This window comes from Enoplosus armatus, chromosome 5 (genome assembly GCF_043641665.1).
Source record: "Enoplosus armatus isolate fEnoArm2 chromosome 5, fEnoArm2.hap1, whole genome shotgun sequence".
Lineage (NCBI taxonomy): Eukaryota > Metazoa > Chordata > Actinopteri > Centrarchiformes > Enoplosidae > Enoplosus > Enoplosus armatus.
This window is the reverse complement of record NC_092184.1, coordinates 12256505-12275973: the sequence shown is the minus strand read 5'-3', so window position 1 is coordinate 12275973 and position 19469 is coordinate 12256505. Positions and strand designations below refer to the sequence as shown.

The following is a 19469-nucleotide window of genomic DNA, read 5'->3' as shown; positions in this document are numbered from 1 at the left end:
ATTCACAAATGTGTACTGTACAAAATACTGTACAGTACAGCATGTCCCCATGACATCCTCCATACTTCACTACCTTAAAAGTACTGCTTGTATTAATTCTCAAAAAAAATGGTGAATCAGGCCTTCTGTCTTCTACATGTCAATCAACAGGATCAGTTTCTTAGAAGTGCAGTGATGCATGAACGAACAAAAAATCTTTCGAGAATTGAGAGTGTGCTCACATTGGCTGATGATGTTTCTCTTATGGTAGAAAAAGCTATAAAGGTCAGCTCCCAGGTCAGAATTGCTTCAGTGAAGGGGAGGGTGGCTCATGATGGGTTGGATCATTATTATCTTATTCATTCTGCTGGCAAGGACACAGTCAGAAAACCAAACATGCAAAGTGATTGGGCAGACAGGGTTCATGGAATTTTCAAAAGACGGTGATCTTATTATAGGGGGAGTTTTCTCTATGACTAGTACACGCTCACTGATACGTAATGGCTACCAGGCTTTACCATCTACATACTGCAAAAAGTAAGTGACTATTGACTTAAAATGTGTAAAAATTGTTTGATATGCAATGAAAATAGCATGTTTTATGTGGCGATCTGATGTGTTGCAAAATGATCAGCTGTAATAACTTGTGTATCAACACTTAACACTGTGTTTGCAGGTGGAATGACAGGGAGTTGAAATTTGCCCGGACAGTGATTTTTACTGTGGAGGAGATCAACAGAAATACTAAGCTTCTTCCCGGAGTGAGTCTGGGCTATAGGCTGTACAATGGCTGTGGGAGTGAAAACCTGATACGAGCAGCCGTAGAAGCTGTAAATGGAGATGATTCAAAGGGCTGCAGGGGTCAGGTCCAGGCTCTCTTAGGCCATTCATCCTCTGGAGTGAGTGAAGACATAAACCTTATACTAAGCCCGCTATCCATTCCACAGGTGAGAAGAAATGATTGAGAAATACCTGCAAACTGTCCACTTTTCATTGTGCTTTTTGTTTTAGATTTCATCTTGAAAAAATATATGGATTGATGTTTGAAGTTTTTTTTTCATTTTGAAGGTAAGCCATCTTTCAACATGTGCTTGTTTGAGTGACAAAAGACTTTACCCCACATTCTTCAGAACTGTGCCAAGTGACCGCTTCCAAATCATCGGTCTGGTGCAGCTTATGAAACACTTTGGCTGGCGCTGGGTGGGCATTATTTTCTCTAAAGGTCTGTACGCAGGAAAAGGTACAGCTGAATTCACTAAGGAAGCAAAGAAAGAGGGCATATGTGTTGAATACACATTACCTTACTCTAAGACGTACAAAATCACTAAGGTGGAAGGTATTGTAGAGACCATAAGGGAATCCTCATCAAAGGTGGTGCTGTTGTTTATGTCCTTGTTTTTCACCAAATTGTTCCTGTCAGCAATTGAGACTTATAACATAACTGGAAAGCAGTGGCTTGGCAGCGAGTCTTGGATCACACAAGCAGACTTGGCTTCTGTCGAGAGAAAGAGCATTTTACAGGGGGCAATGGGCTTTGCCCTCCCTCAGGCATCCATACCAGGTCTTGGTGAATTCTTACTCAGCTTTAAACCTTCTGATGAGCCACAGAGTGTTATAGTTAAAGCTTTCTGGGAGAAATTCTTTGACTGCAGCTTCTCTCCATCAAATACCTCTGCTTTGTGCACTGGCACAGAAGATCTCAGGACAGTCTCCAGTTACTACACAGACGTGACACATTTCAGAGCTGAGAATAATGTGTACAAAGCTGTGTACTTGGTGGCATATGCCCTTCATGCACTATTGCAATGTAAAAATGGCTCAAATCCCACCACTGGAAAGTCCTGTGTGAACAAGAATGAAGTTCAGCCTAAGCTAGTAAGTTTTAGTAAATTTATCCAGGCATAGTATACTTATTTAGCATTTAGTGTTTCTATTTTTGTGGTTAATGCAAAAAATAAAATGTTATGTATTTATTTAGGGTTTCATTTGAATGTGAAGTGTTTTGATGGTTTCTATTTTGCTTGTAAGTTATATTTGTGGTAAAATGTGTCTATTGTCTCTTTATAGGTGTTGGAACACATTACGTTTGTGAACTTTACGACACAGAATGGGGCCAAGGTTTTCTTTGATGAAAATGGAGACTCGGTTGCCCAGTATGACCTAGTTAACTGGCAGATGAAAGAAGATGGCTCTGTTGAGATTGTCAGTATTGGTCAATATGATACCTCTTTTCCAGAGGGGGAAAAATTCAAACTAAAAGACAACACCAAAATAGTTTGGGGAGGAAACAGTAATGAGGTAAAGTGAACAGAAGGTTGTGTAACTGAGTGGAGAGACTATCTTGCCACTCTACGTATTACTGTGGCCAACAGAGGTTATGTGTCTTAAAGAGTATCCAGCTTAGATGCCCCTGTGGGGGTCAGTCAGCGCACATATGGAATATGTAGGGTGGACAGGTAGTCTCGACACAAGAACATCATTTAATTTTTCAAGAGATTTTATTGCATTGCGTTTCTACATGCTGTGTTTCTAATCAGGTTCCCAGGTCTGTCTGCAGAGAACCGTGCCCACCAGGGGCTCGTAAGGCCATGAACAAGTTTAAGCCTGTGTGCTGCTTTGACTGCTTTGATTGCCCTGAGGGGACAATAAGTAATCAGACAAGTAAGGATTTCAAAATTAAATTAATTCATGTGTATTGTAGCAAGGATCAATGAAAAGAGTGATAGGAAAATATTGATCGAAAAATATTTGTTATGTTTTAATGTAATGATTGTATTTCTGTATGATTTCACTTCCTTTACAGATTCTCCAGACTGTTTGATCTGTCCACCTGAATTTTGGCCAAATGAAAAGAAAAATAATTGTCTTCCAAAACCTATTGAATACCTTTCTTACAAAGAGATCATGGGGGCACTTTTAACTACATTTGGCTGTGTTGGTGTATTTCTATCTGTTCTGACATCAATCATTTTTTTGACTCACAAAGAGACTCCCATTGTAAAAGCCAACAACTCTGAGCTGAGCTTCCTGCTGCTCTTCTCTTTGACTCTGTGTTTCCTGTGTTCTCTGACCTTCATCGGCCGGCCATCTGGGTGGTCCTGCATGCTGCGACACACAGCATTCAGCATCACCTTTGTCCTCTGTATCTCTTGTGTTCTCGGGAAAACTATAGTGGTTTTAATGGCCTTCAGGGCCACATTTCCAGGCAGTAATGTCATGAAATGGTTTGGTCCTACACAGCAGAGACTCACTGTTCTGACTTTCACCCTCATTCAGGTTGTGATTTGTATACTTTGGCTAACAATCAACCCCCCATTCCCAAAGAAGAACATGAAGTACTATAAAGAAAAGATCATCTTAGAGTGTGCCCTGGGTTCAGCTGTTGGATTCTGGGCTGTGTTGGGTTACATCGGACTTCTTGCTTTCTTGTGTTTTTTACTTGCTTTTCTTGCAAGGAAGCTGCCAGACAGCTTTAATGAAGCCAAACTGATCACCTTCAGCATGTTGATATTCTGTGCAGTCTGGATCACATTTATCCCAGCATATGTCAGCTCTCCTGGGAAGTTCACTGTAGCTGTGGAGATATTTGCCATCCTGGCTTCCAGTTTTGGTTTGCTGGCATGCATTTTTGTTCCAAAATGCTATATTATTATCTTTAGGCCAGAACGAAACTCAAAAAAACATTTGATGGTGAAAATACCAGCAAGAACTCTTTAATCTTAATTCAAAAGTGTCCAACAAATGGCCTCAATGTGATAACAAATAAACCAACTTTATTGCATAGTCTGATAGATAATGTAGAAACACAAGACATTGATGTAATTCAAGACCTTTTACTTGTTGTGACGTGTCAAATACATTAAATTACTGTGGATTATATATATAATTTATTTATTTATTGATTTATTTTAATTTGTAACTGCATTATATCAATGTTGGACACAAAGTTTGTTAATGGCAATAATGGCATTCAACCAAAATGTTTCAACTTACAATTGGTATATCTTCAGGACAGACTAAGAAATATTGTAATAGTGAACAAACTAAGAAACAGAAAACATTCTCCCTTTTATCAAAAACTGCCATTAAGGTGTCCTTAATGGCTAGACAGTTATTAATAAACTTTTTAGGTCTGCCAATCATTGGCCCAGTATAGAAGATGTACATGAGGTGCAAATGTAAGAAATAAGGATTGTGCGAGGACATAACTTTTCCACAGAGTACCACACTTGAAAATCTAAATAAATTGAATATTGTTTCTCTGTATATGTGTAGTCAGTCTTTATAGTAATATTGCTTGGTTACCTTGGACTTCAGAATCAGAATCAGAATCAGAAATACTTTATTGATCCCCAGGGGGAAATTATACAGTACCAGTACTCCCATTCAAGAGTAGAAAGTAGCATACATTTAGAACAGGGGTGTCCAAACTTTTTTCACTGAGGGCCACATACAGAAAAATATACGAAAGGCTGGGCCACTCACTAGAGGTGAAGTATATCGCCTCACCTCCAGTCTATTAAAGTTAAGAAAATCAATCAAATGTAGGTAGATTATGCTTGATAACTGAATATGCTTAAAGAAAAAAAACTGCCTACATCACAACTTTCCATTAATGGGTTTTCATTTATTATTATTTTTACAAAAAGGTTTGGCAGCTCATTCTCAAAACAGCAGCCTTAGATTGCTTCTTAGTCAGGCTGGTGACCCCCTTCACAGCCCTGTATAAAGAGGGAAAAACAAGGGGACAAGGGGATGGGTATATTTAAGCTAGTTATGTAAATAAGTTATTGGGGTTGTTAACACATCAGCTAACGTTTTATTTAGAAAATGTTATCAACTTTAATTGATTGAATTTATTAAGTAATTGGGCTTTTGAACACATGAATACTGTGTAATATATTTTAACTCACCTACAATGGGAACAGCGTTGCACTTAATGGGAGCAGTGATGCTGCGCTTTGGACTGAAGGTGAGTAAGCTGAGTAAGCTTGGTGGTTGAGATGCGAAGCACATCACAGAGATGGCTGTCGGTCATTTTGGTTCTCAGTCTGCTTTTGTTCAGAGTTAACAGAGAAAATGTTTGCTCACATATGTATGTTGAGCCGAACAGGCTCGCCATTCTTTTTGCGTGGCGTCGCATCAGAGGAAACTTGGCCTTTTCCAAGCTCCGGTAGAAGTTGGGTAGGGAGAGAAGCTGATGTTGATTCTTCAGAGAATCATCACACTGCATTTCGATAAGTTCTAATTGCAGACGCTCCTCCACTTCTTCTGCATCCACCAGGAAGGGAGTTGAGAACAGCTTGATTTCTTTCTCAATGACAGAAAAATCTTGGAAGCGCTGACTGAATTCTGTCATAAGAGATGTGATCACAGACACATATTTCCCCTTTTTAGCAGAAATGTTGGCCTTTAGAAAAGCACATTTGATTTCGGACAGCGTAGGGAAGTGTGCAACGTTGAAGTTGCGTAGTTGTGTCTCAAAAAGACGAAGCTTCGCACAGAATGCTTTCATGTGTGCGTAAAGTTGTGGCACAAGCTGGTCTTTGCCTTGCAGGCTCTTGTTCAGTGTGTTAAGATGATCAGTAAGATCAACTAGAAATGCCAGGTCTGCCAACCATAGAGGGTCACTCAGTTCATGAAGAGGTCGGTCCTTCTCTTTCAAAAACTGGTCAATTTCTGATCTCAGGGAATAAAACCGCTTCAGCACGGAGCCGCGACTAAGCCAGCGCACATCAGAATGATACAGTACGTCCCCGCATTCAGCATCGACATCGGATAGGAAAGCTTGAAATTCTCTGTGGTAGAGCGCTCGTGCTCGAATTATGTTGACAGTTTTCACAACTGTGTTCATCACATCGTCAAGCTGGACTGACTTGGCACAGAGGGCTTCTTGGTGGATGATACAGTGCATTTTAACAGCCTCACCTCCACTCTCTCGCACCTTGGCGCACATCATAGAGGCCATTCCTTTGCGCTCGCCTGTCATAGCTGGAGCCCCATCCGTTGTAACTCCACACAGCTTGTCCCATTTAAGTTCCATCTTGTCAATTGCATCTGACACGGCTTCAAAAATGTCCTTACCCGTAGTTGTGCCCTTTAGACTCCTAAGATCAAGCAGCTCCTCCGTAATGCAAAAGTTATCGTCAACTCCCCGCAAAAAAATTAACAGCTGTGGGGTGTCTGTGGCATCTGTGCTCTCATCAGCTCAAAAGCACAAGCTTTATGTGACACTTGATTTTGTAAGTTAGCTGACAAGTCTTCGATTCGCCGCACAACTGTGTTTCTGGACATGCTCACGTTGTTGAATTCTTGCATCTTTTCCGGGCACATTATTCCTGCGACTTTAGTGAGGCACTGTTTAATGAAGTCACCATCTGAGAAAGGTTTCCCAGTTGAGCTACTTCGTAGCTGGCTATTGTAGCATTTTCTTGTGTTTTGTTGGCACGGAAAAAGTACTGTTGTTGAGCTAGCAGGCTAGCTGCCATTTGCTTAACTTTCTCTTCTCGCTCGGCACCGGTGTAGAATGTGTAGGTCTGATGTTTGGTTTCATAGTGTCGTCGTATATTATAATCTTTCATCACTGCAACCGTTTCACTGCAAATCAAACAGACACACTTCCCTCTGACCTCTTTGAAGAAATATTCATTTTCCCACCGTGTCTGAAATTTTCTGCATTCACTTGCTATCTTGCGTTTCTTTGTTTCTGCCATCTTTGGTCATCCGTGGCAAATTTTTTCTTTGATTAATTTAGTTTTGTGGAGAAGCTACCTTGTTGACTGCTGCTACTGAGTAGCTCCACCTGGTGTTAAAACTAAGAACTACAATACAGTTGAGCGCAAGTTTCATGTGTGGGCCATATTCCATTATTAGATATTTTTAGAATTTGCTGCGAGCCAATTAAAAATGAACCACGGGCCGCAGTTGGCCCGCGGGCCGTAGTTTGGACACCCCTGATTTAGAAATAAGATTATGTACAAAAATAAGATATACAAAATAAGAAATAGAAAATAAAAAATATACATATTTACAATATTTAAGTGAAAAAAAAGGAAAAAATATATACAATTACAATGTATATGTCTGCAGATGTATGTATTGCACTGGTATAAATAGAGAATAAATAATGAGGTAGTAGCTGACAGAGGTGAAATAGGTCTGTTTATTCTGAGTGTCTGATACTCAGAGGGAGGAGTTGAACAGTTTGATGGCCACAGGCAGGAATGATTTCCTGTGGCGCTCTGTTGTGCATTTGGGAGGAATGAGTCTCCCACTGAATGTGCTCTTGTGCCGGACCAAAGTCCACAATTGTGAAAAAACTTTTTGACAGTGCAGTTTTCTTAATAATACTATAACAGCAAAAAAAACTTTGCAGGAGACGGTAATGGCACATATGCTGTATAATCTAATCATGCTCTTATTGTCTCACATTTGAAGTGAAATGGTTATAATTAGGCCACAGTCAACCCAACCAAGATGTTATTTTGTTTTTGTCACATTTTTGGACATGTATGCACTGACACAGTCATGTAAGTATTGCCCACCAGATGTCACCGTGTTAACTGGGTCAAGGATGACAAAATGATGAACCTGTTTCAGTACAAGTTCCTTCAAAATGGTTCAGTCTTCTGGAAAGCTTTGTTTTGCCATCAGTGCTGCATACACACAGTTTGGTCAGATCTGTTTTAGGTCATTTACAACTGCTTTAAAAGTCTAGTTTCAATTACAGGTGTACATATATTACTGAACAATCTTTAGTGATAATTAATAAAGGCCATATATTAGTAATTTTAGCTTGAGTCCTTCTAAATTAAGCGGGGCCTGTTTGGACTAACCCTAACCCTAACCCTGCGGGGGTATACTTTATGGCAGTGTTAAAAATTCTTACGCCCTTAAAATCAAGAGGGCTTTGCGACCCCCTGTGGAGCTTTGGTGACCCCCTGATGGGGTCCTGACCCCATCAGGGGTCGAATTAGGACATCAGTTCCTTTTTTAGGAAGAACCAATAAGTGTCAGTAACAGCTCAACTAATAAGAATATTCTGTAATCAATCAACCTTTGACTTTATAGTGTAACATTAATATTTATTGAACTAATGCCATCCCTACCTCTTAGGGATTTATTTCTATTTATCTATTTTTGTATGAGTCACTATGACATGGACAGAATTTATAAAATAACGAGGCCACAGCATGTCCAACTGATTAATTTGTTCGTAAATGCCATGCATCATTTTGTCTGGACAATCCTGTCAGCAGCAGTTTGAGCAGCACAGAGACACATAGAGAGATGAGCTCCAGGCTCTCGGGTGAGCTCTGAAGTCGCTATGAAATTGCTGGCCAAAAATTCACGAGTTGAATGAAAAGTAAATGCAAATGTTTCTGTAATGAAGCCGCAATGTTATCAGCTGCAGAAAAGTGATTGAAATCGAGTTGCATAGTCCAAATCAACACACTGAAAAAAGGACAACCACAGAATCTCAGCTTTGAAAATGGTATACAGCGGCTACAACAGTTTAATCAAACAGGGAAGCACATTACCTAGCGGTTATTATGCTTATATGTTGTGATTAATTGTGAATCTATCACTTTAAATATTATAGTCTCAGATTAATAAAATTTAAATGTCTATTTACTGTAATATCAGAGAAAATTGAATATGATACAAGTCCTGTTTAAGGCAAGTTATATAAGCAGACATATACTGTATAAAGTAAAAGATTTGCGGAATCAAGCTTTGTAAATTGTGTGTATATAGTGCACACATACATAACTGTATGGCATAGCAACATAAATGTTGGCCGTTAAAACCAAACCTACGCTCTTGTTCAACATAATTTTTTACTTCACAAAGCACTCTTGGCACTGCATTAATTTAACAGCCTCCGGAAATGTAAAGCTTCCAAATGTCTCATTCATTATGAAGATCAACACATTTTCCCAAAGGATTTTAGAAACTGTGCCCAGCAGATTGCTGGCATTTGAATAGTGTATGATGTGTCCAAAATTTGCATTTTGTGGGGGTTTGATATTTTGTGTGTGTGTGTGTGTGTGTGTGTGTGTGTGTGTGTAAATGTGCATGTTAGTGTTCATAGTGTGTGTCCTAAATATAGTTATCATCTTTCCCTGTTGCACTAATCTTACCCAATTTACTAAGATTGCTGTTCCCTGTAGGAAAAAAAATATCTGAAGAGAATACATCTACCTGCATCTGACGCAGTTGTTATAAGAGCTGTGTCCTCATCTCTTTTCAAAAACAGCAAGCAAACATGCATGAGCTGCAGGGAGCTATTATCTTGTCTCTATTTGTCCTCTACTTGAACACAGTTTCTGGCTGTGAGCTATTCGGTCGGTTTGACATGCCAAGTTTGTTCAAGCAGGGAGACATAATGATCGGGGGGATTTTCCCGGTTTTTAACAAAGAGATAAGTAGCACGTCGACGTTCGAGAGAGAGCCACCTGGAGCAAAGTGTGCAGGGTAAGTTTTAATACACCTGACTTTTCCATACTGCATACATGCTCATCTACTCCTGTCTACAAACATGCCATTGTATGCACATGTACAGCAGCTCTATAACTTAACAACCTATTTCAATCACCAAAACCTTTTTAGATTTGACCTGCGAGCTTTTCGGTGGACACAAGTGATGATATTTGCAATTGAAGAAATCAACAAAGATCCTGCTCTCCTGCCAAACGTATCTCTTGGCTATAGAATCCTTAACTCTTGCGCATCTCCTACAAATACTTTACGTGCTGCACTAACACTGGCTAGTAGACCAGAGGAGATAGAATTGACTTCCCCTTGTCCTCCGGCTATATCTGCCCTCATAGCAGAGTCAGGATCATCTCAGTCTTTAGCTGTGGCTGGAGCTCTTGGACCATTTCAAGTGCCAATAGTAAGAGATTACATAAAATGTTTTATTGCATTAGTGTTCTGTGATATTTTATACTTTTGAAGTGCTTGTTTGTAGGGATTTTTCAGGCTTGTTTCTTTTTATAGGTAAGTTACTTCTCAACATGTGCCTGCCTGAGTGATAGAGCTAAATATCCTACATTTTTTCGGACAATCCCCAGCGACTACTTTCAGGCAAAAGCTTTGGCAGCACTGGTCAAACGTTTTGGCTGGCAGTGGATTGGGGCCATACAGTCAGACAATGACTATGGGCGGAATGGGATCCTGGCTTTTACTGAAGAGGTTAAAAAGCTTGGGATTTGTATTGCATTTGTTGGGACAGTTCTACGTACATACACTATGGAGAAAATAATGGATGTTGTGGAAATGATCAAGCAGTCAACGGTCAAAGTCATTCTGGCTTTTGTTCCAGAGGGTGACTTTTACCCTTTAATGAAAGAGGTTGTGAAACAGAACATTACAGGAATTCAGTGGATTGCCAGTGAGGCCTGGATAACAGCAACTCGACCCTCCACTCCTGAAATCTACCAAGCTTTTGGTGGAGCCCTAGGATTTGTGGTGCAGAAGATGGCTATTCCAAATCTAAAACCATTTCTTACAGGCATTAGGCCTTATACTGATCCAAATGCAGCGTTTGTGAGGGATTTCTGGGAGATTATAGTGGGCTGTAAACCTGTTTTACCTGGGAAACACTCAGGTACAGAGGCAATAAATGAAATATGCACAGGCAATGAGACATTAATGAATTCCCATCACGTTTTCTTCAATGTCACACAGCTCAGAGTGTCTTATAATGTCTATAAAGCAGTTTATGCCATTGCGCATGCCCTACATCAGCTGGTATTCTGTCAACCAGTTGCAGAAAAAACAATGAGGCTGTGTTTGAATATATCAGAAATTCAGCCCAAAGAGGTGAGAAATAGTGCAAGTAAAATCAGCAATACCTCCAACTGTCTGCAAATATACAATAAATGTATCTTGTTTATATGAACACTATCTAACAACTAATCTGTTAATTTTCTCAGGTCACTGATTACCTACAAAGGGTGAATTTTACGAATCACTTTGGGGATAATGTGTTTTTTGATGTGAATGGTGACCCTCCTGCTTCTTATGATATTATTAACTGGCAGCTGATAGATGGGCAAGTGCAACATGTCACACTGGGCCATTTTGCCTCTGCTGCTAATGGTGATTATAAGCTCAGAATCCAAGAGGAAGACATTGTATGGAGGACAGGGAAAAAGGTAATTGTGCAATAAGCTTATAGATTTTGAACCATGTGTCTGTTGGAACATGAAATCAACTGAATATGGCTGCACTATTATATTGTTTAAACTTCTTTTTCCTCAGGTTCCGACATCTGTGTGCTCTAATGTTTGTCCAGTAGGAACCAGGAAAGCTCAAATAAAAGGAAAACCCACCTGCTGCTTTGACTGCATCCCATGTGCTGATGGAACTATAGCCAATTCAACAGGTATCAAAAGCATGTATGCCATAGTAAACAAACATAAATGATCCAATATCATAGCATGTATTTAGTCTTTGCATATATTTATTGTTTAAATGTAATATCCAGACAAAGAGCAGATTGTTTCTGTTCATGTTTAACAGGTGCAGCTGACTGCACACCCTGTCCACAGGAATACTGGTCCAATGAGAGGAAAGATGAGTGCATCCCTAAAACATTTGAGTTCCTGACATATCACGAACCGATGGGAATAGCTATCACTGTTGTATCCCTGCTAGGGGTCTTTCTGTCCCTGGCCACAATGATGGTGTTTATCCACCACAGAGACACTCCTGTGATAAAGGCCAGCAACTCTGAACTGAGCTGTTTCCTGTTGTTTTCTCTTTTTTTGTGTTTTCTCTGTCCCCTGACCTTCATGGGCAGACCCACAGTCTGGACATGCATGCTGCGCCACACAGCTTTTGGTGTGACATTTGCTCTTTGTATTTCCTGTGTCTTGGGAAAAACTATTGTTGTTGTTACAGCTTTCAAAGCCACATTTCCTGGCAACAAAGTCGCAGGAAAGTTTGGTGCTGCACAGCAAAGGATCATAGTTTGCTCCTGCACTTTGATTCAGATAGTGATATGTGTGTTGTGGCTTAAGTTAAACCCACCTTTCCCAGACATGGTTTTCAAATACAGCAATAAAAAGATAGTTTTAGAATGTAACACAGGCTCTGAGGCTGCTTTCTATGTAGTGCTGGGGTACATAGGTATCCTTGCAATAATATGTTTGGTCCTGGCATTTCTAGCAAGAAAGTTGCCTGATAACTTTAACGAAGCCAAATTTATCACATTCAGCATGCTGATATTCTGTGCTGTCTGGATCACCTTTATCCCAGCATATGTCAGCTCTCCTGGAAAGTTCACTGTGGCTGTGGAAATATTTGCAATTTTGTCTTCAGCATTTGGCTTACTGATTAGCATTTTTGCACCGAAATGTTACATAATATTGATCAAGCCAGAGAAAAATACTAAGAAACATGTCATGGGAAAACTGTGAACAAAAAATTATGATTTCTTAATTTTCAAAGATGAAACTACTTTACTTACTACATGCTTACTGCTTGTACAATAGAAGCAGTAGCATATAAGAAAAGCAATATTTTGTAGAATTTTATATAACGCAGAATTTCATCTAGAACTCTGATATATAATTAATACATGTTCCATACATAATATAACATTAAAGATGCACAATATTTACTAAATGGATTGAAATTATTTTTTAATATTAATTTATTATCATGCCTCATTTACTATTTCATAACAAAATATTTTATGTGTGCAAGTGCTGTGTAAAACTAAGTTGTAACTGTTAATTATGCTGTTCACAGAAAACAAAAAATATTTTATAGATAGATAAGATATATTTGGGGAGCCATTTTAATTAATTAATTAATTAATTGTAAATATGCATTCATCTTGAATACAAATAATGAATAATTCTCCATATATAAATACTATAAAATCTACTGTATTACTATATAATTTTTTGAAGGTGTTAATTACATTCATCATTAAAAAAATGTTTCTGTTTTCAGATGTTCATTATTGTCTTTATCATTTACTGTAACGAACACACTTTAAATAGTACAGAAAACATAACAAGTGGGTTAAAAATAACCTTTTTAACCACTGATAGATGTATTCCACTTAATTTAATATTCTGTTATATTAACAGAATAAGTTTGCAATATACTGATGATATACTGAAGAAAGATATATACAATAGAAATTTCAATAAAAAATCGAATTAAGTATGTTTTAACAGTTTTAACTACTTAGTTGCAACATACTACCAATAGTTACATTATTAAAGAAAACCTTTAAAGTGAGAATAATGTGTTAGCTAGCATTGTGGCAACAGTATTTCAACACAAAACAAAGATATTTCATCAAAATGGCTTTCTTACACATTCTATAATATATTTAATAAACATATTTTCATCTTTGCATCATGTTTTTCTTGCTGTTCTTCTCTGGTTTCAGGATTATGATATAGCACTTTGGAGCAAAAATGCAAAAAAGGAGACCAAAAGCTGAGGCTAAAATAGCAAAAATATGGACAGCCACTGTGTATTTCCCAGCTGTGCTCACATAAACTGGGATAAAAGTTATCCACACTGCAAAGAATATCAGCATGCTGAAGGTGATGAACTTTGCCTCGTTAAAATTATCAGGCAGCTTCCGAGCCAAAAAAGCCATTAGGAAGCACATGCAGGCCAAGATGCCGATGTATCCAAGAACACACCAGAAGCCAACCTCTGAACCAGTAACACACTCGATGATGATGGTAGCACTGTGGTAATCAGTGTTGTTGTTGGCATGAGGCGGACTGATGAGCAGCCAGATTAGACAGATTATTACCTGAGCGCAGAGGAAAACACAATGTTCTTTTCTAATCGACACAATTGGAAAAAAAGATAGTTATATAGAGTTATAGAGTTGAATTATAGAAGTGTTCTTACCTGGACAGCTGTTCCTAAAAGAGCACTGGCTCTCTGCTGCTTGGGTCCAAACCACTTCATGACATTACTTCCTGGCAGTGTGGACCTAAATGCCATTAGGACCACTACTGTCTTGGCCAGGAGGCATGAAATGCAGAGGGCAAAACTGATCCCAAATGCTGGGTACCTGATACGGCAAAGCCAGTCTGAAGGCTCACCAATAAACAACAGGCCAACAAGGAAACAGACAGCGAGAAACACCAAGAGAAGGAAGCTCAATTCCATGTTGTTGGCCCGAACTAGTGGTGTGCCTTTGTATCTGAAGAATATGGCAAGGATGAAGAGGGAAATACAAGCTCCGAGGACAGATACAACACACAGCACAATACCCATTAACTCATGGTAAGACAGGAACTCAATGGTCTTCGGCATGCAGAGATCTCTGGCTTCATTGGGCCATGTGTCCTCTGAGCAGCGTGAGCACTCTAAAGAATCTGGCGATGGAGAGAAAGGAGAGCTTATTAGTTTAGAGAAGGTACATGTAGATCCTAGGAGTTTATATTTGGATAACGCAGAAAAAGGGTCATTAAAAACACAACACACCAGTCTTATTACTAACTTCTCCCTCTGCACAGGGGACACAGTCGAAACAGCAGATGGGTTCCCCCTTTCTCCTGGCGATGCGGGAACCTGGAGGACAACTGTTGCTGCATACAGACCGGGAAGCCTGAGAGGCAAAGTTCAGCCACTCAGAATGACACAAATTTCAATCAATATTCACCAGCTTGTCTATGGTTTTCTGTCTCTGCTTTGTCATTAAATGCTGGCCTCTGCAGCCTCTATTTCAGTTACAGACTAAAAGGTGAAAGTATGCAAACCAAATTCAATGTGATCTATAAAAGCTGTGTAACTAAAACTAATTACATTTCTGTGAACTACCCATTATTGTAATAAATAATCAACAAGATTATGATGGAGTAATAGTGTAACAATCCTATACAAATTATTACACAAAGAGTGAATTATTTCAATCACCAGATGATCAACAGAGAACTGATGCTCATGCCTTTGTCAGATGTAACACCATAGTTGACATCATACAATTCCCAATGACATAATTACAAAACATGTCTTTTTTTTTCTCGTAAACAATCTGTAACCTCTGTAATCACCTCAGCTGATATCCATTCACAAACTTTGCTATTACAATGGTAGTTATTCTGCTAATTGTTCATCACTATATTGGGTTATTATGGGGGATGTCAGTTAAAGTATATTGCACAATAATAACAGATTAGCTGATGTGTTGATCAACAGTACATAGAACAATCTAAGAGCTGAACATGGTCTCAAGCCCGTTTGCAGAGAACACACCTGCTTCCCAACAGGCCACTGAATCACTGAGTCATTTATGACCAGGCTGCGTCCAGCTGACAAAGAGGCATCATAGAAACCTACTTTTACCAAATTTAATGAACCGTCAGGCCTCCTTTGCCAGTTCAAGAGATCATAATAAGCAATGGGGTCACCATTTTGATCAAAGTTGACTTTCTCCCCCAGTGCAGAAAAATTTGAACGCTTCATGTAGTGGATTAGCTAAGAGAGAAAGAAAAACAGGTTATCTAAACACAAACTATGACAGATTTGACTTCTTTCTCATCCTGTTCTTAATTTGTATTTGAGTATAATATTTAACCTAGTCTCACCTGCCATGGTTTAAAATTCTTTGGGTCTGCACAGGTGCTATTCAGGAAAGGCCCTTGCCCGACTTTGCAGTTACTCATATCTTGCAAGGCATGGGCCACCACATACACAGCCTTGTAGACATTATAGGACACTCTTAGCTGTGTCACATCAGAATAAGGAGAGTAAACATCATTTAAATCCTCTGTCCCTTTACATGGCAATCTGTCGAGGTAGCTGTCGCCCCCATGAGAGTGGCTGTTCACTGACCGGTTCAGTCGGCAGTTAAACGTCTCTTCCCAAAATTCTGCCAAGAAAGCTGATTCATGAATATAGGATGGTCTGAGACTAGCGAGGTGTTGTTTCAGCCCTGGAATCACATCGGCTCTCTGGATGGCAAATCCTAGTGTTCCTGTCAGGAGATCTCCAAACTTTTCCCAGAGTGATTTGGCAGTGGCCCAAGCCTCACTGGCAATCCACTGCAGGCCGGTAATATTCCGACGTCGGATTTCTCTGAGAATGCCCTTCATCTCTGACTCACCAGAAAAGTTAATGATGACCTTTGAGGATGACATCTAAACAGTGAAAATGTAGATATAGTTAATATTTAATAAAATTTTTTGTTGGACCTCCTCTACTACTCATTTCTACTCTATAATATAATAATATAGATTATATCACTTTAAAATAGTATATTAATGAATACGTATGTGTAATGCTTCAAATGATGTTGAAGAACTGTATCCGAAAAGTGTCAAGTTAACTTCATGGTAATTTTTTCCAGACATAGTTTGTAGTGTTGCAATGCTAAGCTTTGTGAGCCCAAACTTTATGATGTGAATAATCAATTTCAGTGACTAAAACTACATTTCAGTCTTATTCAATGAATGTATATTGATTTCATTTTTGTTGTCTGCGGTTAGAGATGTAAATACAACATTAATACTAGCAATGAAACAAACTATAATTTCCAGCATTAGTGTAGAAAATATTTTTGACATATTTCTCATTCTTTTGTTGGACTTCTGGAAGACACAAAGTGTCTTAATTAATGTGTTAATTGCAAGGGTAATATGAATGTAAATAATAAATGATGATCACATTTGTATTGACACACATGTACCTCAATAAAATTCAGAAGCTCATCTAGAGCCTGCTGAGTCAGGACTACAGGGTAGAAGTGAGTGTAGGCAGCACACACACCATACTGCACTGATTCCTTCAAGAAGAGCTGGATGGCAAAGCGAGCGTAATCAGATTCCACGCCAATGACTCCCACCCAGGTCCAACCACAATAGCTAACAAGCCGGGCCAAGGCTCTGATCTGGAAGGCGTCACTAGGCATGGTGCGCATAAATGTGGGGAACTCCCTTTGGTTACTCAGACAGCTGCAGGATGCAAAATAGCTCACCTGGTATTATCACAAACAATAATGTCAAATCAAGGAGTACCCATTAACACCTTCTGCGCAATTTGGCTTACGTAAAAGGCTGTTGAACAAGCATCAGATTTCACCAAACAATACCACCATCTTTACAAGCATTCAGTGGTGCAGACTTTTCCCTGCGCTTATAGGGGTTTGGAGTCTTGTGGCTTAACTACTCAGCTGATTTAACACCATTTAAATACCATTATCTTGAGATAACAAAAGCTTGTTTTCTTGTGATAACAGGTTAATTTATCTCAGTCTTCTCCTTAAATGACAATGTCTGATCTGAATGTTATCTCTAACAGAAAGACGCAATGCAATTTCTGCCTGTGTTAGACCTTGATTGAAGTACAGTCTGATACATAAATCAATAAGGGTTTTGACATTTTCAGCTTAAATCATTTCGACAGAGACTCCATCTATGCATGCCGGCATGGCAAATTATAAAGTAGGCTAATAAGAGGAAACAACTTTTTGTTTTCTCGTGCTAACGGCATAAAAAAAACCCAGTTGCAATCACGGCTGTCCTCTGCTTCTGTAGATTTGCAACTGTATGGCACCACATTATATGAAACTGTAAAAGACTGAATTAACAGGGCAAAAACACAAGTATTATTAACATTAACACAACAAAAGTGTTCAGACAGTCGGACAATCTCACCAGGGGGACATGGAAAGAACCCAGGCTTCTTAGCAGAGCCATAGACACCCCAGAGGCAGCATCTCCTATGATTACTGGGGACACAGTCCTTTGTACAGCAGCACAGCCTAAATTAGAACTAATGTTACTTTCCGGACCTTTGTCTCTGTTCACACTCTCGGCCCTGGAGCCTCTCTCTGGCTGGCCGTTCACCAACAGCAAAGATGCTCTCAGAGACACAGGTATGTCATCACAGCTGTCATGAATGTGGAAACCCAGCTTGAGCTGTGGCAGGAGGTCACTGCGCTGGTTGATCTCTTTGATTGCAAAGGTCATCGTCTGCATCCAGCGCAAGGCACGGGAGCTGAAACTGTACAGAAGTGAAAAGTAGTTCATCACACAGCACAAATATATACGTATATTAAAATACCCTAAACACAAATTCAATAAAATGAAATCTACTCTACACTACACAAGCCAATTACTATCAAATACATTCAAATATTCACTTACTACTTATACATATTAGGTGCTGGTTTTGTTTTGTATGTTGAAAGAGAAGACACAGGGCTGTAGTGTAGAGGGAATAAGCCCCCAATAATTACATCTCCATCTTCATACAGACTGTTTTTCTCTTCTTCCCCCAAGAAAACGCAGTTATCCAGAGCAGCAGCTGAGGCAGGTTTGCCGCTGAAGAGAGAAAGAATCATAAGAACCTTTGCAGCTGACATTGCCATGGCTAGCCTGGGTTTAAAGGAAAGCTCTAGCTCAGCAATGTTAAATATTTTAACGGCTGAATATACAAAAGTAGGTGCCCTTTCTTGTCACATACAAAAGGATTATGATATTTAAAGACGCTGCTGATTTATATACTGTGGTTAGCACACATAAAGGTGAGGGGACCGCCCAGTTGCAGTAATTGTGTTATTAAAAGGTAACACCTTACGTTCCTGGGCTAGGGTGAATACACAGTGAAAAAAAATGCATCTTCATAATCAGCTCTTCAGTTGTTGTTAATCCTAGGGTTAACGCTTCAATCCCCAGCTCCTTCTGTCCATGTGTTGAAGTATCCTTGAGTAAGACACTGAACACTGAGCGCCTTGACTGGCAGCTCTGCCGCCATCAGTGTGTGTGTGAATGGCTGAGTGAGAGGCGACATTGTAAAGCGCTTTGTCTCTTAAGGTAGAAAAGCACCATGTAAATGCAGTCTATTCACCATCATTATGACAGCAGGTTTAAGTTTTATTTACATCGCAACATGATTGTTCTCCACTCACACAGATGGCAGCAAGCTACCATGCAAGATGCTTGTCTGACTTCAGTTCTTTTAGTACTTTGAGGTAACAGACATTAACTGTGGTCAACAACAGCATGCACATGATTTCGCTCAAGGTGTTATTCGACCTTTCCTTACTTGGTCATGACATTATCTTGGCTATAGACACATGGTTCATCTCTTATCCTTCCTACGTCACAACATCTCAAACATCCGCCACCTACTCCTTAAACATTGTTGTGCAGATATATTATTAATATTCTCCGAACACAAGTACACAGAAAGAGGTTTCAACCCCCCCTCCAGGCCAAACTCACTTATAATGAATTTATTTGTATTATGTTTCCCAATAACTTAAACATTGTAATATAATGGTGGATATATAAGACAAATCTATTCATACTAGCAAAAGCATGATCATATTGGAAAAAACACCATTTTAACAGGAATTTCCCTCACACACCTCAGTACAACGCAATACAATTTAACAGTGCCACAAACTACAACTTGTAAAAAAGACCATAAAGTCAACACCTCTCTGAAACCACATTAGACTGCATTAGTCTCAAAAGGTGTATCTAATAAAC

The 19469-nt window shown here is 39.3% G+C and overlaps 3 protein-coding genes across 3 annotated transcripts; 2 read left to right on the top strand and 1 right to left on the bottom strand.

Annotated features, from left to right (window-relative positions):
- Positions 1–403: 403 nt before the first annotated feature.
- Positions 404–3696, top strand: LOC139285445 (extracellular calcium-sensing receptor-like). The gene is made up of 6 exons (XM_070906010.1): positions 404–516; positions 656–926; positions 1048–1854; positions 2047–2277; positions 2517–2640; positions 2783–3696. Exons 1-6 carry the CDS (start codon positions 404–406, stop codon positions 3694–3696), a joined length of 2460 nt encoding a protein of 819 aa, XP_070762111.1.
- Positions 3697–9304: 5608 nt separating this feature from the next.
- On the top strand, positions 9305–12407 carry LOC139285819 (extracellular calcium-sensing receptor-like). Its single transcript, XM_070906474.1, has 6 exons — positions 9305–9456; positions 9592–9877; positions 9982–10806; positions 10920–11141; positions 11248–11371; positions 11515–12407. Exons 1-6 carry the CDS (start codon positions 9338–9340, stop codon positions 12405–12407), a joined length of 2469 nt encoding a protein of 822 aa, XP_070762575.1. The 5' UTR covers positions 9305–9337.
- A 944-nt stretch (positions 12408–13351) lies between these two features.
- LOC139285158 (extracellular calcium-sensing receptor-like) lies at positions 13352–18343 on the bottom strand. The gene is made up of 8 exons (XM_070905647.1): positions 18120–18343; positions 17628–17976; positions 16661–16948; positions 15561–16112; positions 15229–15450; positions 14458–14581; positions 13876–14348; positions 13352–13774 (listed from the first exon to the last, which is right to left on the bottom strand). Exons 1-8 carry the CDS (start codon positions 18341–18343, stop codon positions 13352–13354), a joined length of 2655 nt encoding a protein of 884 aa, XP_070761748.1.
- Positions 18344–19469: the final 1126 nt, after the last annotated feature.

What these genes read in the sequence shown, in the direction of transcription:
- LOC139285158 (XM_070905647.1), bottom strand. Translation starts at nt 18,343, where the DNA reads ATGGCAATGTCAGCTGCAAAGGTTCTTATGATTCTTTCTCTCTTCAGC. An exon ending in GCACCTAATATGTATAAGTA is followed by an intron (nt 17,977 to 18,119) that starts GTAAGTGAATAT and finishes ACTTCTGTACAG; the next exon opens with TTTCAGCTCCCGTGCCTTGC. An exon ending in AGTGGCCTGTTGGGAAGCAG is followed by an intron (nt 14,582 to 15,228) that starts GTGTGTTCTCTG and finishes TTTGCCTCTCAG; the next exon opens with GCTTCCCGGTCTGTATGCAG.
- LOC139285445 (XM_070906010.1), top strand. Translation starts at nt 404, where the DNA reads ATGGAATTTTCAAAAGACGGTGATCTTATTATAGGGGGAGTTTTCTCT. An exon ending in CCATCTACATACTGCAAAAA is followed by an intron (nt 517 to 655) that starts GTAAGTGACTAT and finishes CTGTGTTTGCAG; the next exon opens with GTGGAATGACAGGGAGTTGA. An exon ending in GACAATAAGTAATCAGACAA is followed by an intron (nt 2,641 to 2,782) that starts GTAAGGATTTCA and finishes CTTCCTTTACAG; the next exon opens with ATTCTCCAGACTGTTTGATC.
- LOC139285819 (XM_070906474.1), top strand. Translation starts at nt 9,338, where the DNA reads ATGCCAAGTTTGTTCAAGCAGGGAGACATAATGATCGGGGGGATTTTC. An exon ending in CCTGGAGCAAAGTGTGCAGG is followed by an intron (nt 9,457 to 9,591) that starts GTAAGTTTTAAT and finishes AAACCTTTTTAG; the next exon opens with ATTTGACCTGCGAGCTTTTC. An exon ending in GACCATTTCAAGTGCCAATA is followed by an intron (nt 9,878 to 9,981) that starts GTAAGAGATTAC and finishes TTCTTTTTATAG; the next exon opens with GTAAGTTACTTCTCAACATG.